The sequence below is a fragment of the Stylophora pistillata genome, chromosome 5 (genome assembly GCF_964205215.1).
Source record: "Stylophora pistillata chromosome 5, jaStyPist1.2, whole genome shotgun sequence".
In the NCBI taxonomy this organism is placed as follows: domain Eukaryota; kingdom Metazoa; phylum Cnidaria; class Anthozoa; order Scleractinia; family Pocilloporidae; genus Stylophora; species Stylophora pistillata.
This window is the reverse complement of record NC_142523.1, coordinates 18,501,860-18,519,562: the sequence shown is the minus strand read 5'-3', so window position 1 is coordinate 18,519,562 and position 17,703 is coordinate 18,501,860. Positions and strand designations below refer to the sequence as shown.

The 17,703-nt window shown below is 38.2% G+C and overlaps 1 protein-coding gene and 1 long non-coding RNA gene across 9 annotated transcripts in view; both read left to right on the top strand.

Moving 5' to 3' along the window:
- The window catches only part of LOC111331019 (furin-like), an 85,154-nt gene extending 73,021 nt beyond the window's left edge, over window positions 1-12,133 (top strand). For 4 of the 8 annotated variants that reach the window (XM_088762245.1, XM_088762243.1, XM_088762241.1 and 1 more), the window contains 3 exons: window positions 6,301-6,453; window positions 9,966-10,037; window positions 11,220-12,133. In XM_088762245.1, the coding sequence (XP_088618371.1) occupies window positions 6,301-6,453; window positions 9,966-10,037; window positions 11,220-11,329 (335 nt within the window). In that variant the 3' untranslated portion in view covers window positions 11,330-12,133. Of the gene's footprint in view, window positions 1-6,300; window positions 6,454-9,965; window positions 10,038-10,244; window positions 10,386-11,219 lie in introns of those variants that run through there. The other 4 variants (XR_016002144.1, XR_016002143.1, XM_088762242.1 and 1 more) reach the window with 4 other exon arrangements.
- On the top strand, window positions 6,460-9,959 carry LOC148730651 (uncharacterized). The gene is made up of 2 exons (XR_016002147.1): window positions 6,460-8,171; window positions 8,300-9,959. It is a non-coding gene; the product is annotated as an uncharacterized LOC148730651 (long non-coding RNA).
- Window positions 12,134-17,703: the final 5,570 nt, after the last annotated feature.

Here is a 17,703-nt window from a genome sequence, read left to right as displayed (position 1 = left end):
GACCCTATGCATAGATTTATTGATGGATGTAGTGGAGATTTCGCAAAGAACACCACGTAGATTTTTCATTTTTCACTTTTGCTAGTGATTGTTAATATGATTATTAACAATTTACTATTTTGTAAATTACAGATATCTATTTTGCAAATCATTATCAGACTTCTATTTTACAAATTACAGATTCTAAATTGGTTTCGTTTTGTTTCATAAATCACAGTTACTCAAATCATATGTTATTGACCAAGGGTGAGGTCAAGAGGACTGAATAATGGCCGAACTGTTTTTTTCTTTTCTTTTTATAAGGTGAAGTTGAGGTCCCTAAAAACGCAAAAAAAAAAAAAAAGAAAAGAAAAAGAAAAAGGTGCCACCGGGCGGTGGGTTTTAAGAGGATTTGTTTTGGTGGTGTTTCATTTGCTTTTCTGTTTGCTCGGTGGGGGATGCTTGTGCATGACGCACAGCAGTGGTTCAATATTTAGGCGCTTATTTTACTAGTTGCAAAACACATTATAATGTCTTCTTTATATCTAAAAAAGGATAGTGATTGTAAATGCTTCTTCCTTCAACTAGTCTGATTAGTTTATGTGGTAAGAGATACAGGAGCTTTATTTTGTTAAGAATGTGGTTGTTTTGTACGGTGGCCCACAACTATCACGGCGAAAAGAAATCGCTCGCCGCCCAAAGAAAATCGCTCACGGCCAAACGAAATCGCTCACGGCCAAAAGAAATCGCTCACGGCCAAAAGAAATTGCTCACGGCGAAAAGAAATTGCTCAAGGCAAAAAGAAATTACTCACGGCAAAAAGAAATTGCTCACGGCGAAAAGAAATTGCTCACAGCGAGAATAATTTCATTTCGCGGGTATCTTTAAAACAGGGAACGGGGAATATGAGAATGGGGAACGGGGAATGGAAAATCTTTAAAACGGGGAATCTTTAAAAGCGGGAATCTTTAAAATGAGGAATCTTTAAAAGCGAGAATCTTTAAAATGAGGAATCCTTAGAAGCGTGAAATGGAATCTACAAAATGAATGAGTGGTCTGTGGAAAAGTTGATCGTTTTTTCAATTTAAGCAAGCGAATCAAAATTCATGACTGTTGACACAAGTAAAACTACACTATAATGGAAGGGCACTCAGCACATGTTTTCAACACTCGACATAATTAAATTACTAAAATAATTCCAGCATTAGAATCGTTATGCTGATCGACATGTTTCGTTGCGGTAATTCCCTATCTAATAACAAAGCATAGTGAGCGGCTCAATTTTTTGGTGTTTGTTAAGGGAGATGACAAAACGCGGAGCCCTACTCCATGGAGTACCTTAAGGAGTACCTACATGGAGTACCCCTAAAAGTCATGTATCGGTCAGATAAAATACTTTATAAACATGGTAAATCGTTTAGTTGTTCTTAATGTATTTTGATCTTGCCAGCTGTATTATTGTCACAGTTCGATACATTGTCCACGAATTGACCGCCGTCTTGAATTTAACATTAAACTGCTGGCCACTTCAAACTGAAGGCTTAAGTGTAGTCCGTGAACGTTTTCTTTTATGGGCTGACTACGATCTTCATCTTATGATCTTCAAAAGGCCAAAAGCACAGACAGACTTCATTCGGCAGCGGGTTTTACGTCTTTCAAAATACCTATTTATGTAGGGTGTCTGTTAGAGGTGTGGCGTTTAATCTATTAACACAGGGCCTCATGGGTTCTTAATTGTGTGAAGCGATGAGGATAAAAGCTAGGACTTAAAAAAAGTAATTCATGTGTTTGAACTGACCTTCCCTTCACCCATCTATTTGTAGCGTAACAAAATTGAGATGTGTAAGGAAACGAAACAGGCAGCCGGCTGTTATTTGAACCCTGGGGATAATACCGAAAAACGATATAGATCAGAGTATTCAAGAATAATTGCTTATAGGGCGAAAAAATTACCCATCGAATTTTGTGCTTGTCAGTCTTCTTTTCCAACTGCTCCAGGCTGTCATCTCTTTTTGCCTTTTAACCCTCCCGTATTAACTTGTTCTTTATTCCATGTTAGTGAGGGCTTAGCCATATATAATTTGGGTTAACACGCTTGAAAGGTTCAAGAGTGTGAACGTCACCTTTCCATTCCAAATATAGAAACAGTCTTTTGGATGCATGCCTAACTTTTCGTTTTGTCTGAACAGTGAGAGCTTTTGAGAAACGTGGTATATGGAACAATTATAAAAAAGCAGCTCTTTGTTTCATGTGTGATAACACATAGTTATGGAATGTTATTGTACATATCTTGTTCAATGGGAAGTCTGTCAATAAAGTTTGCAGTGGAAGAAAAGTGCAACAATTTTTTCAAACGCGCAACCTAATTTTACTGTCAACAAATAGGGTGCCTTTCAGATAAATTGTGTTACTTCAAAAGAAATCATTGAAAACTATATATTGCTTTAATACTTATAACGAATATACTCTTGAAATAACAAATGTTAATAACAACTGTTTCTCAACAGGAGTCCTCGTGGATTCTGCTGAAATATGATACACTGAGAGGAAATTTATTTGAACGCATTCCCAAGCCGTTGAGACAAATGTAGTTCTTTTGAACAGAGAAATAGCTACTTTGATAGAAGATTTCAACAAAAAAAGGCTAACCCCTGTTTTATATTCGAAGTACGCAGTTACATATGCAACAATGTATCAGGAAGGTTGGCTTTAACAATTACCCATGAACAATGGAAAAACAGCAAACTACATGTAGCTTCTACGTGTTGATGATACAGAGATGTATATTCTTACATGCTTATCTGCAAAATTATACACATTCTCATAGTAGCCTCAAACCAATTTCGGTCTCATCATTAGTAATTCCCGAACAGCGTTTGAGTTTGAATTTCATTGGCCTACCGGTCAGTTAAGTGATCCTTCATGATTTGCTTTGGTTCCCTGTTTACCATGAGATTCAGATTTGAGTAATCTTTATATTGTCATGCAGAGGGGCCTTCTCTGTCCTTAATTTGTCTGTTGACTAATACCTAAAAAATTTACCAGAACACTCTATGAGTTTCCTGCAGGTTTAATTCTTTTCTCTTCTGTTCTAAATATGGTTAAAAGAGTTCTTCACCCCTGGAAAGAAATCGGAAAACTGGAAATTCTTGTTGGAAGGTGTTGGTTTTTCCTTGGTACATTATCTGCATTGGCAGAAATTCATTTTGAAGGGAAATGAAGTAATCTTTCACTTATCGATGAAACCTTTTATCGGCTCTGACCCAGATGACAATGGAGTTTAGATTAGCATTCGATGCAATTTCCAGTGGAATGTCAGGTTTCCTGAGAGCATTCCCAATATCAGACGGAAATGTAAGTCTGCATTGCTTGTACATTTCCCAGGTATTGTGGGACATGTTGTAGTTCCAGCGCAAAGAGAGAAATTGCAGCTGCTAGAGATGAACGAGTTGTTGCGTGAAATGCTCTGAATTCTCTTATTCTCCTTGCGTTGCTATTTGTTAATAGCAGTTAAGTACAGTTGAGTTCTTTTTCAATATTAGCAGTAGAGCAACAATTTTATGGCCAGGGGTTCAAGGCTGATTAATAATAACTTTGAGTATACCATATGATACTGTAACACGAGTCCCATAACAAACCAGCACTTCTTTTCATTGCGCAAATTAGTTTGAAACATTTGCGTGTAAAAATTGGATAGCGAAAAGGAATCCATAAGGTTGGCCTACGTGTTGATGTGAGGTTTTCACTTCTACCAAGATATTAATTTACGTTTTATTTTTCATGGTTTCTCTTAAAGTAGCGCATGTAGGACAATTTTTCCAGGTGGCACCCTACTTTTTTGACATGGATCACTTGCCAACTAACAATGAAATACTGGAAAAGAAAAAATCGTAAAAACCACTAAAAGCCTCTAATTGGAAACTTTGATAATTGACTGCGTTAAAGAGGCTTTGGCTGAATGACAGCTAAAGGAAGCAGTGAATCAGAGGAACAGTACTGGCTGAAGACCGAAAGAGGTTCCCAAGAACAGATACGAAGCCTCAACTCAGAACATATGGTTCTTTTTTTTTTATTTTCTCTAAATTGTCTGAGAAGGCGTAGTAACAGTCCCCATGAGATCCTAGGCAGGAGATTGCACTATCTATCAGTTTACCGGTCTAATAATCCACAGGGTTTATAAAATAACCATGGGTTTATGGGTGTAATAAACAATAAGTTTTTGACCAATCAGGGTGCTCGTAGTATCTCAGTTATGTATTAAGGATGCTGGATATAGCCTCTTTGGCGCGCGCAGACTGGGTTCAAATTGATCCGGGACTTTTAAAAGGTTGCAAAAAAAAAAACAACAACCAAACAAACAAACATGGCCGCCGCGCTTAGGCCAAAATTATTTTTTTATCTGCCTAAGTTTTACGCCTATAGGTAGGCTGCCTACACTTTCTTCTAACTTTATTAGTAGTGTGTTTCAAAAACGGAAAGCTACAACACTCTCAAGTGACCAAAATACGCGTGAATCCGGCCGCAAACACGATCGCGACCGTCGGAGCTTTCCCATACCGTGGCTGGTTTCTGGAACACTAAATAGGTGCTACCTACATGCAATATCTGCAGCTACGCTTCTCGTGTCAACAAGTCACTGTCAAAACTGTGAATGGTGAGAGAACATTGCTCAAAGAGAAAGTCCCAGTACACTCCTAAGCGAATGTCTTCAATCTTTTACCACTTTCCTTTCCAGCAGTACGCATTGTCACACCGTTTTAATTGGCCATAATTCCTCTGTGTTCGACACTCCTACACTCCTACGATGTGCTGGAAATTCAAATAAAGAAACATTATCGTTGAAGAACGTGTTTTTCGCCGATAGCCTTCCACTCATCAAAACACTCGCCATAGGTGGTAACGCTCTTCTCAATCCTGACGGAAAACCGTATAAAAGCAAGCTGTTTTTATGAAGATTTCAACGCACAAGATGCTTTGGAATATACCTGCCCTCCACTGTATCCTCTTTCAATCCCCGTTTCAGCTAACGAGCGCTGACATTGTAAACAACAGCAATGTGAAGTCAACCTCCTTCGCTTTCGAAGACATGGAAATTCTTGACGGACGCCACGAACGCATGCAAACTTTCAAAGACAAGCTCTATTCACAGGGCGATAACGGGCTCCTCGTCAAAGAAAAAATCATTCAGAAAATTGCAGAAAGCGGCCTGTGTTACGATGACTTGAAAGATCTTTACAACAACGGTGGGAAGGAAGCACCGGTCGCCATTCTTAGCAAATCGCCAACCACGTCGCGTCGATCAGCTCCACGAGGAACACAACATCCTGACACTTTGCACAAAATAATCCAGCACTTTGAGGGCAAATAGAGCAGCAGCCATTTCCATGCGCAATCCACCCAGAGGGTAAACCTCTCTTAGCAAAATAAAGCTCTATAGAAGAGCGCGAAGGACGTTCGGCGAATAAGACGTCCAAAACCTCTTGGCGTCCGTGGCAAGTGTCGTGGTGTGACATAAATGTTGCGCATGCGCAATTGCCCATCTTGTCGAGTCGAAATTTTCGGAAATTTGAAACTTTAGACTGACGTATTTTCGTTTCCCCTCGGTGAATTTTTTTTATTTTTTGCACGTTAACTTTGAACGGCTCTGTGCGTGTTTTACAAAAATTCGAAAAAATTCTGTCAGAGGGTAAAAAAGTTAACGATGAATTCTAAAAAGGGCCTCTTTTCCTTAAACTTTCTGACAGAATTTTTTTAAACTTAACAGTCAAGTAGACCAAGGCAGTCAAAGGACGCATGCAAAATCTAAAATAAATTCACCGTCCAGTTTTTGAGAAAATTCAAGTCAAGTCTAATTTTGGACCCAGCATTGCAACCCAGCACCGTTGCAATGGCAACGAATTTTTCAATATATTTATAAACTGATTCTTCAATTATATCTTTATTTCAGGGGAAAATGTGATCGCGATTCGTTAAAGTTAAGCCTCGTAATTTTAGTTTAGATATCTTGCATCAGAAAAGTGAAAAACTATATCCAGCCTCCTTAAGTAGAGGAAACGGGTACTGTAGATGAAACACTGAAGTGACCAGCTTTATTACATTGATCTCTTTGAATACAAAGGTCATGCGTTCTGCGTTTACAAAGTGCTATCTGAAAGTAGTAGAAAATGAGGAAATGAATTGTAGCTTTCCCTTTTGTTGGGTATGAATTTTATTATTTTTTGTTCTGCGACAGGTACTTGATTCTTATAAGCCGAAGATATCTGCGTTTTCTGTTGTTTCTTTCTACACAATCATTATTACTATTGTTTTATTCTTTCCAAGGCATCCTGTTTGACTGGATTTTGATGATCTATGGTACAACAACAGATCCCCTTGACGGTCACTTACATGTTCAAATACCGACAGGACCAGTGCTCCCTCATGAGACAAAAGGTATTACTGTGCAACCTGAGGATAATCAAACAACAAATTTAGGTAATGTGTTAAATTCATGTATAAGAGGTTCAGTCTTTTGTAATTGATACTTGAAGGCATTGAGGGTTTCAGTAGCATCAGAAGCATGTAACCTCAAAGTATTCTTTTAACAATTAGCTTTTGAAAGCGAGGTGAATAGTGATATGATACCTATTTTAAGATTTCTTAGAAAGAAAAGTATTCTAATACAGAGGATGAAACATCTGGTGTAGTACTGGTGCTTGAAACATCAATCAGGACATGCGCCAAAGTAAAGACGTACATTTTTAAACTGGGCAAATCTACCCTAAAAGTTTCATAAGAAGCTGGTTTGTACAATGATTTAAGACAGATTCGTCTGAAAGCTGTATCAAAAGCCTGCATACAAACAATCAGACTGCTTCAATAATGTTTATGCATTTTATTGACGAAATTTGTGAACACCAAAGACCAAAGATTTGTTATCATGATTAAACGATGGACGTTGGAGAGTCGTTTTTGGAATCAAAATCAGCCCTGCGTTTGATGCCCGTGAGTGCTGAAATATGGGGATTATTCTCAGTTTGATGACAAATCATTGACATTGTTTTGGGCCGACCGAAAGAGGAAGCAGTGATATTCTTATAAAGATGCCTGTCCAGGAGGTGGTTTTCCCGGACTGATCTAAACGTTTCTTTCTTGCAACATCCTGTCGTGTTTTTTTCCTGAAAGTTAACTTCATCTTTCTCCATTTCCACAGAAAATATATGTGGGATGTTTCCCTCTTAATGCAAACTAGGATTTAAAGTGAATTACTCAAACATAATCTCGTCAACATCATTTTGTTATTGTAAGAAATAGACAACTTTTTTGAGAGACATGTTTCGGCATGCTTATGCCATCTTTAATGAATGAGCAACAGAACGTAAGTAGTTATATAACAGATAAGTAAACGAATAAAATATTTACAGTATGATGTAATACAAAAGCGGGTACTAATTACAACGTGACACCAAACATCAAAGGTGTGAACTAAAACGCTAGAAAAGTGTTATAATGCTGTAATTGTTTGTTAAGTTCAGGTTTGATCTTATTTATATAAAAAGCTTCTTTGACTTTTAAATCAATTGAGTTGTTTGGAGATTCCAGAATACTAAAGCAAGAAAGGGAGTATTTGTTCTTACAAGAAGGAGATGTGTTGAAATGCTTAAAAATATACGAGTTTTTATCGCTTTCCGTGTGCTCCTTTATCCTAGTAGAGAAGTGGCGACTAGTTTCGCCAATATAACGGGAATTACATCCCGCACAAGAAAATCGATAAACTACCATGGATTTTAGAGCATCAGGAGTACGATATTTAACACTGAACATGTTTTTAATTTTAAAAGAAGTGAAAACTAGTTTGATATTTAGGTCCGATTTACAAAAGCGCTTAGTGAGTTGTTGGAGTTAAAAAACTCGCATATTTTTAAGCATTTCAACACATCTCCTTCTTGTGAGAACAAATACTCCCTTTCTTGCTTTAGTCATAGTTAGTAGAGGGGAATGGTTAGGAAACGCGGCAAACTTCAAAGGGCCGGCCTATTGTCTGTCCCCTGAGCTTCGCTTGAACGTCACGTGATCAATAACCCTGCACAGAACCAAAACAACATGGAGGACATGAACAACTTATTTTTCTTCGGCGACGATTTTGATGCCATATTGGAAACTTTGGAGAACGAGGAAGAATACAAGAGCACTTTGTCGAAGCAGCTGACTCTGTAAGTCTTTTAGAAGCCTTTAGAACGTTATTTTCGCCCAAAAACTTTGTAGTTATTGATGCCTTTAGCAACGGCATCGGTCATAGTACAACAACATATTTTTTTACTGAAAGTCTTTCGATTTTTAGGTTCAATACGAAGAGGGAATTGTTTGCTACTTGTGTCAAAATAAATGCAAGACTAAGGCTGGATTAAAAAGACATAAGACAATAAAGCATAAGGAGGAACAAGCGCGGGGAAATCAACCGACTCAAGAAGCCAAATTCACTTCTGAAGACTTCGAAGCGTTATCAATCGAAGCACGAGATAAAATAATTGAAAGAAAAATCTACCCTCAAAGCATAAAAGAAGAGCTACGAAGATATACCAACTGGGATGAATAAAATATGGGCTTCTCAGAAGTAGAATCCATGTATATGCGTTAGGTTAAAACTGGAAATGCAGAACAATTCTACTCGAAGCACTATTCAAGAATAGGCCTCAATTCAACAAAGATTTTTGTGGGGTTGTCAAGTAATGCGGCAACATTGCTTAGTACCAAAGTGGCTGATTGTTTGATAGCTCACAGCAAACAGAAAGATGAATCACCAAATCCCAATATCCGTAGTAAACTGTGTGATAGAGAAATGGCAGGGTTACAAGATATTGGAGGATATTTTCTGCACAAGCTTTATAGCAAGGTGAACAATGTATATAATTCCACAGCACAGACTGAACAAACAGCTTCAATACTGAAAGCTGGTAAAGCTTTCAGTATTGAAAGCTTTACCTAAGCTTTACCTATTGAAGCTACCGGCGCCGCGTTTCGCGGCGCCGGTAGCTTCCAGATTCCAATTCCTTTACTTCTCCTACACGTTCCACAGCCAAACACTGAACAATTTTCACCTGGCAGTATGTCCACTGACTTGATTAATGTTTTTAGCTATATTCTGAAGGTAAGATGTCGCTCGATCATGGAGAAAATCCAAAAACTTAAACGCTACGTGACTGTCGAAACAAGCCCGCGGTGCCATTTTGGATTTATGTGTGCGGGGTCATTGTCACGTGACCTCGATAAAATCGAACAAAAACCTATCCGACTGAAGTTTGCCGCGTTTCCTAACCAGTCCCCTCTACTAACTATGCTTTAGTATTCTGGATTCTGCTAACAACTCAATTGATTTAAAAGTCAAAGAAGCTTTTCATATAAATAAGATCAAACCTGAACTTAACAAACAATTACAGCATTATAACACTTTTCTAGCGTTTTAGTTCACACCTTTGATGTTTGGTGTCACGTTGTAATTAGTACCCGCTTTTGTATTACATCATACTGTAAATATTTTATTCATCTACTTGTCTGTTATATAATTACTTACGTTCTGTTACTCATTGATTGAAGATGGCGTAAGCATGCCGAAACATGTCTCTCAAAAAAGTTGTCTATTTCTTACAATATTTATCATACTTGCTGCTACCACGACCTTATGGAAATAATTTTATTATATGATTAGCTAATAATAATAATAATAATATTCTCATATTATTTCTAGTTAATGTTAATAGTAATTCATTTTATTCTAGGATTAAAATTTTTTTCTTTTTTTTTTTCTCGGAGATACTAGCCTACCTTTGGCCACTCTTAATTCGAGATGAAATAAAGTTTTATGTATGTATGAAGAAATGTTCAGCTGTTACAAGGATGTAGTTACATGTAGGTAACATGTAGGCCTTCAGTCGTAAAGTGTTGAAACATTAAGTCATAACAAACCATTCCCACACTTTCTCTCTTGGTCTACCATGTTTTTGGTACAGGGTCTACATTTGCACCTTCATCGCATAGCGCACTTGTACATAAGATGGGATCGTCAGGGCTTGCTATGAAAGGTACTTTATGCGCAATCATTTCCTTTGAGTTCTTGGTGAATTTTTTGTCCATGACATCCTGTGTTAAAGCATCGGTGAAAACAATACAAAAAAGAATCTTTTAATTGTCCAATGGATTTATCTTTTAATTGTACAATGGATTTATCTTACTTTCTGTAATAGCACACTTCCATACAAACAGTAAATGCCCTGTATGCATCTTGCCAGGATTTTACTGTAGTTCAGTGGTAGAGAATGTAATGGGCAGTAAGCATAAACTCGCAGGAGAAGACAATATTTATTAACATGACAGGGAGTAAAGTCTGGACAAGCACTTTGGAGAATGAGTGATTGGAACAAACCACTGATGCAAGCTTTTTCTGGTTTTCTGATAAACATTGCTTCATGCAATGTAATAGCAACAATATTTTGATGGGGTTTAGGAACTAAACATATCATTTCTACGTATCGTTTGACACTATGATTAACCAAGATTATACTGTGTCCCACAAAATAATTAGCCTGCAGAGCAGGCGTAATTTTGTCGAGCAAGTGCTTAGTATTTTCTTTGCAAAAATTATGGCAGTCACCTTTGATTTTAATGGAAGCGGAAGGCTGGGAAGAGAAAGACATTTGTATCAAGGGGGTGAGCGACAATGAAAACATAAGGTGGGTGGGGGAATGAATGTTGCGCGTACCCGAGGTCATTGTTGTCTTTTCGCCCCACCCCCTACCCTCAACTTTAACTCCAAATCAAACATGGCTTTCTGAATAAACAATTGCGCGCTTCTTAATGTTAACTCGCCCTACTAAGACGCCTGCGCTGCACTACCGGATAATCAACAGGATAATCACCGTGTCATGAGTGTGCATATTCTATGGAAAAGCTTGTGCTTGTCAATTACTTTAAAGAATTTCTTTGGTAATTGCGAATTGATTTCATTCTCTGAAATCATTTGCCCAAACGATGAAGAATCTTTTAGCGGCAATTACTTTTTTTTTTATTTTGATTAAATTAGATAATTTTTCATGAATATCCATCGGAACTCATCTGTTAAAATCCTAAGGCAGAAACAGCCGTTTCTGTATGAATGGGCTGTACTGTTATTCACCTAAAGCCATTTATGCTCACTGAAATATATTTAGTGATATATGGCGAGTGATAGTGAAAATTTAATACGTGATACTTTCTCTGTTTTACAGCATTTGCGTACCTATTTATAGGGTTTTCCCGTATCATCGTGATGGCCATAGTAACCTGGTGGAAAAATAAACGCCCAACTCAGATTGAGAATGGAGCACAGAGAGGGTAATTCCATTATAGCTGAGAACTTTATGGCCCTGCACTGCTTCTACAATGAAAAGTTTTGCTAAAAACGATTTAGTTCGGGAAAAGAGACATTTGTAAATTTAAGTTTAGAGAACACTTTCATGTAAATGTAATTGGTGTTCATTCTGTTTGGTAGAAAGTAGTCTGACCTGTGCAAAGATGATATGTAGTATTTAACATTGTAACTTGTTTTTCGTTCGGTAATTGTCTCGCGGGTTAGCTTTTTCGACCATAAGGTTACTACAGAAGAAGATGGATGGAGCTATTTTACCACCACCTTTAATTTAGAATACTTTTCTTTTGGATCACAACTGATATATGCATTGCATGCGGTGAGATAAGAAGGTTGAGGCTCAGCTTATAGTTACCCTCGCTAAATTGGTACAAATTTCTTTAGTGTGAGCATGGTTACGTTGTGTTGTTAAAATTTTCCACCTACTCGGTCTTGCACAAGAAATTTGCTGAGCCTTTGGAATGTGCTAATTGACTTCACTATGGTATTCTTTCCATGCTTGCTCCTCGGGTTTTGCATGTTAGTAAAAAAAATTGCCGTGCGTCCATCAGAAAATTACTAAATGTGATGAAGTTAAAGCCCTTTAAAATGAACTGTAAAACAATTATAGGTAAAACAGTTTAAGTGTAATGTTTTATGAATTTCGCTTATAAAGTATAAAAAGTATATAGTAACCTACTTAATTAAGGACATTCTTCAGAAATGGAGTTGTAAAGGTATGATTAAAAGGGAAGTAATAGTTGAGGTGATAATAAATTTTTCAATGAAGAGAAATATGCCACTGTCTCCCTGTCTCTTTTTTGTCTCTTTTTCTTGTCTTTTTTTACCTGCCACTCTTCCAAGTGCCACAATATTGGGAACTGAAATCAAGCCTGTGACCGTAGTTAAGGACCTGGGAGTGCACATTGATTGCCATCTTAATTTTAATGAGCACATCACAAAAACGGTATCTGACTGTATGTTTAAATTAACGAGAGTCAATAGGATAAAACATTTACTGGATCGAAGCACTCTGATATACCTCATAAACGCTTTCGTCTTTTGCAAACTTTTTTATTGTTCGACAGTTTGGAGCAACACAAGTAATAAGAATATCAAAAAACTTCAGTTAGTCCAGAACTACGCTTGCAGGATCGTGACTGGCTTGAAAAAGTACGATCACATCACAGAGGCACTGAACTCTCTTAAATGGCTTAACGTAAAGAAAAAACTACTTTTTAATGACTTAGTCATGGTTTATAAATGCATCAACAACTTGACTCCTAACTATCTCTGTGAACGATTTAAACAACGTTCCGAAATTCACCAAAGAGATACCAGACAGAAGAGCGAGCTTACGTTGCCCAAGTGCAGGATCGCGGCTGGGCAAAGGGCTTTTGCCTTCCGTGGGGCTAAAAGTTATAATTTTTTACCCAAATTTATCAGAGACACAGATAGCCTAAGTGGTTTTAAAAAGAAAATTTTTAAGAATATTCTTAATTCGTAACATGTGACTTTAGTATTGAAATATAAGCTAATTTTTTTTTTATTTTTATTTTTTTTTATTTTCTTATTTTTTTTTAATATCATGTTATCTTATTATGACGTTTTTACGACTTAATATCTTATATTCATGTATGGCGGAAGAGCCCCCAGGGGGGAGCTATGCAATAAAGTATGTATGTATGTATGTATGTATTTATTGTCTCTGTTGCTGCTACTGTCTCTATCACTGTCACTGTTAGTCACTCTTACTGTCTGTCTCTCTGTCACTGTCACTATCATTGCTTCTTACATTGCATCTCACTTTTACTGTCTCTGTCACTGGCACTTTATTATAACTGTCTCTCTCACTGTCACTAATATTACTGTCTGTCACTATCTCTGTCTCTCCCTCACTTTCAGTCACTGACTTTCCCTGTCACTTTCACTGTCTCTGTCACTGCTACTTTATTATCAATCATCGTCACCAACTCAGTCTGCGTATTTGTTTTTTGTCTCTGTCTCCCTCTACATGTCAGTCAGTCACTCTTACTGTCTCTTTGTCAGTCTCTTTCTTACTGGCCTTGCCTCTGTCACTACCTCTGTCACACACTTTCCGTCACTGTCACTCACTGTCCGCGACTCTCTTAGTCTCTTGTCTCTGCCTAATCACTTGCACTGTCATTATCACTCTCATTAATTCTGCCTATCTCTGTCACTCGCTGTCTCTTTCACTATCAATGTTACTGCCATCGCAATTCTTTGTTTCTGTCACTGTTATCATCACAGGCATTGTTACTGCCTCTGTTTTGATCAGTGTAAGTGCCTGTGTCACGGTCACTGTTACTGTTAGTGTCTATCTCTGTCACTGTCATTATTAGTGTCAATGATACCTCTGTCAATACCACTGTCACTCTTCCAGGTCACTGTCACTGTCTTGTCTTTGAAACTCATTATTGCTGTCTCTACAGTCTCACTGCTGAAATAGTGTTCATTACCGCATTAATTAATCCGCAGTTCACGTTTATGATCTTCATATATTTAGTCATTGATTCATCACTTCACTTGTATATTATGAGCCAAAAAAAATTACCAGTCCCAGTTTGCCTTTTAGCTGAATTGGTAGAGCCCTGCACTGGTATCGCAAGGGTCATGGATACATTTTCGGTGCAGGCTTGATATTTTTTTTCGGCTTTATTTCCACTACTGCTTCAGTAGTGTTCATTACAGTGGAGATCACTATCATATTTATTTATCAATCCGTAGCTCGCATAGATAATTTTCATATATTCGCAGTCAGTAACTTCTTTGGCACTGTTTCTCTCTCGATCACTTTCACTTTCCTTCTCTCTTATAGTCAGTATCTCTTTCCTTACGAGTCTCTTTCACAGTCAGTGTCATCTGACTTTTATTAGCACCGTTACAGCCACCATCATAGTCATTGCCACTGTCATTGTGTCTATCACGACTTCAGTCACTGCCCGTGTCAATGTCGCTGTCTCACCGTCACTGGTACTCTCTTTCATTTTCACTTTTAGTCACTTACTCTGTCTCTTACTGTCTTTTGGTTTGTCAATATCATGGCTGATGTCACTGTCACATCATTTGAGACTGCCTCGGTCACTGCCACTTTCACAGTTATTATTGCCGTCTCTGAGACTACTGCCCTCACTGTCTGTCGACGTCACTGTCTCTGTCACTTTAACTCTCGTAGCCAGTCACTAACTCTAATTTGAGTTATTCTTGAAGTCTAAGTCACTGTGACTACCAACTTTTTGTTACTGTCATTGTATGTCACTTCATATTGACTGTTTCTTTCACTGTCAATATCTCTGTCAGTCACGTCACTGTCACCGTGACTATCACTGTCACTGTCAGAGTCAGTGCCACTACTTACTCTGTCATTCTATCATTTCCACCGTTTGTCTCCGTTATTACCACTGCCACTTTCACTGTTTCTGTCAAGGTCGATCTAAAAGTCCCTGCCCCTCGCTGTAACTCTCCCTATCCCTCTCAGTCTCTGTCACTGTCACAGTCTTTCTTACTGTCACTGTGACTCATTCTCCCATTCATTGTATGTCAGGCTCTGTCACTGGTGCTATCTCTGTCATTGTCACTTTCTCTCTCAATGTCAGTGTCAGCGTCACTTCACTGTGATCGCCATTGTCATTGTCCGTCAATTTTATCATCACTTACCTTATCCGTCAATATTACTGCCATTGTCTCTTGTCACTGTATCCATCATTGTAAGGCTTTCACTATCATTGTCGCTGTCACTGTATCTGCTACTATCACTGTCCCTGTTACTATCCGTGTCAGTCTCAATGTCACTTTCTTTGTTTCTGTCACTTTCTCTGCCGGGTCATTTTCACCCTTTGTCACTGTCAATTTCTCATTTACTGTTTTTTGTTAGTCACTGTCCCGGTCACTCTCCTTCTCCCTTGCACTGTCTTTGTCAGTGTCACTTTCTCTTTCGCTGCTTCTGTCTTTGTCACCATCTGTCTCTTCACTATCTGTCGCTTTTATTGTCATTCTCTCTGCTACTGTCTCTTTTGTCACTGTCATTGTTATTGTCACTTTAACTCTCCCTGTTACCCTCCGTATGTCAGTTTCATTTTCACTCTGTCACTGTCATTGTCCCTCTCTCTCAGTCATTCTCCATCCTTGTCAGTCTCTGTCATAAACAGTTCACTTTATCTGCGATACGGTCCTTCTCACTGTCAATGTCAGCGTCACTTTCTTTGACTTTGTATCCATCACCATCGCTCAGTCTCTTTCACTGTCTCATTCACAGTTAATGTCACTGTCAATATCACAGTCACTTCATTATGACTGTGTCTGTCAGTCACTGTCTCCATCAGCCTCTTTTACTCTGTTGGTCTTTGACACTAACACTGACTGTCTAACTGTCTCTGTCAATCATGTTCATAATTATTGTCACTGTGACTTTCACTGTCATTTTCTGTCTCACTATCACTGTCTATGTCACTGTGTACTAATGTCAATCATTCTCTCTGTCACTGTCAGTGTGACAGTCTCTTTCACTGCAACTGTCTTTGTCTCTGCCAATGTCACTCACTCTTTCACTTTCACAGTTGGACTCCCTGTCACGTCCTGGTCACTTTCTTCACTTTCTCTGTCACTTTCTAATCACTGTCTTCCACTGTCACTGTTACTCTCTGCCAATGTCAATTTCCCTGGTCACTGACGGTTTGTCATTGAGAGTGTCACTGAAACTTTACAGTGACCTAGCCAAGCTTGGCTTTGGCATGTTTTTGATAGCACATGTAACCTTTCAGAATATCTGCACTTTGTCAATCAAACAGCATCATTATCCCTACCTCGCAATTTCCTTTGTGCTGTGGATGTTAAAAAATACTTTTACAGCTTTCCAGTATTTTCCCAGCATTCCAAAGCTTAGATCATACGAACATGTATTATTTTTTCCATTCCAAGGCCAAGATGACAAGATGGATAGGTGGTAGTGCTTTAAACGACTTGATATCTCGCCTTTGCATTCTAAGAGATTTCAGGAATAAAACTCCGCTGAAATGCCCATAGCCACTCAATCTATTTTTTCCAGGAAACAAGTACGTGTTTTTAAAGATATAATTCAGATATGAATAACAGAAGTAATTTCCCTTTCCGCCAAACAAACGCGTGGGACACAGACATAGCTTCAGCATGTCTTCATGGGGTTGGATCAAACTACACAACATCTTGTGAAGGACCTTCACCACCTCAGAATATGTTATGGGGTGGTAGATCAGTGCAAGCTAAAATATTATCCTCATTTCCCTTACCTCAGTACATTTTGTAATATTCCATTCTAATTTTTTGCATTAAACAGTGTTTTGTTTCAGTTTACATACCCGCCAAACAAGTGACATAACGCAGGGTCGTAGCAAGGTATGTGGATTACATAATGATCCTAATTTTCATCCATATTTTGTGATCCGTGATCCAAACATTTCGGTTGATTTTGATCCTTGATACCGAAAAACTCCAATAATCCTGTCTGAAAAAATTGGTCCCATCTCAGACTTATTGATCCCTGTTTGCTAACCATGCTTACTGATCCCTGTTTACTATCCATGCTTATTGATCCCTGTTTGCTAACCATGCTTATGTGATGTGTTGGCCATGAAAATGATTCTTTAAAGACACTTTCTCTTTGTCTTTACACGTCTCCATGCGGTTTGGAAACCATGAATGTTATCTTTGAGTAAAATTAGTACCCCTAAGATTGCTTCAATAGGGGCGCTAGATATGGACCTTTTAAAAACATGGAATAGTGAAAGTAGCAAACTCGTTACAATTCATGCTACTGTGGAGTCTAGTTAGTGCCATATGATATTCCGTAATGACTTTCTGGTACGAGTTTTTCTGGTCAGTTATTCCACATTACCGTACAATTATGAGCAAATCAACGGCTCAGCTTAATTCAGAATTTCTGACCAGCTTCTCCATCTTTTTCATTTGAGGGTCTCCCACCTACCAAACGTATTGAGTGGTGACCATCTCAAAAACTGATGTAAGAAACTGAGTAGCCTACTCTTGGATCTCTGCGCCTCGGCGAGTCACGGATTTTACCATTCCATATCGCTCATATGTTGTGTGGAAAGAGAAAAAGCATTGGTATTCGGCGCTACTAAATACACCGACAAAATTTATACCTAAAGGTGCATCCAGAGGTGTTATTTAACTGTGTCCCCCAGTTTTGTTACATGTTGTACGAGGGTAAAGACATATTGTAACGTAAAAAAGCAAATGCCTTTCATTATCTGAAAAAAAAATTAAAAAAAAGGTTAATTACACTTATAATTTAAATACTGCCACAATTGATCTGTGGTATCAATTTAGAGGAGAACTTGATGCAGAAT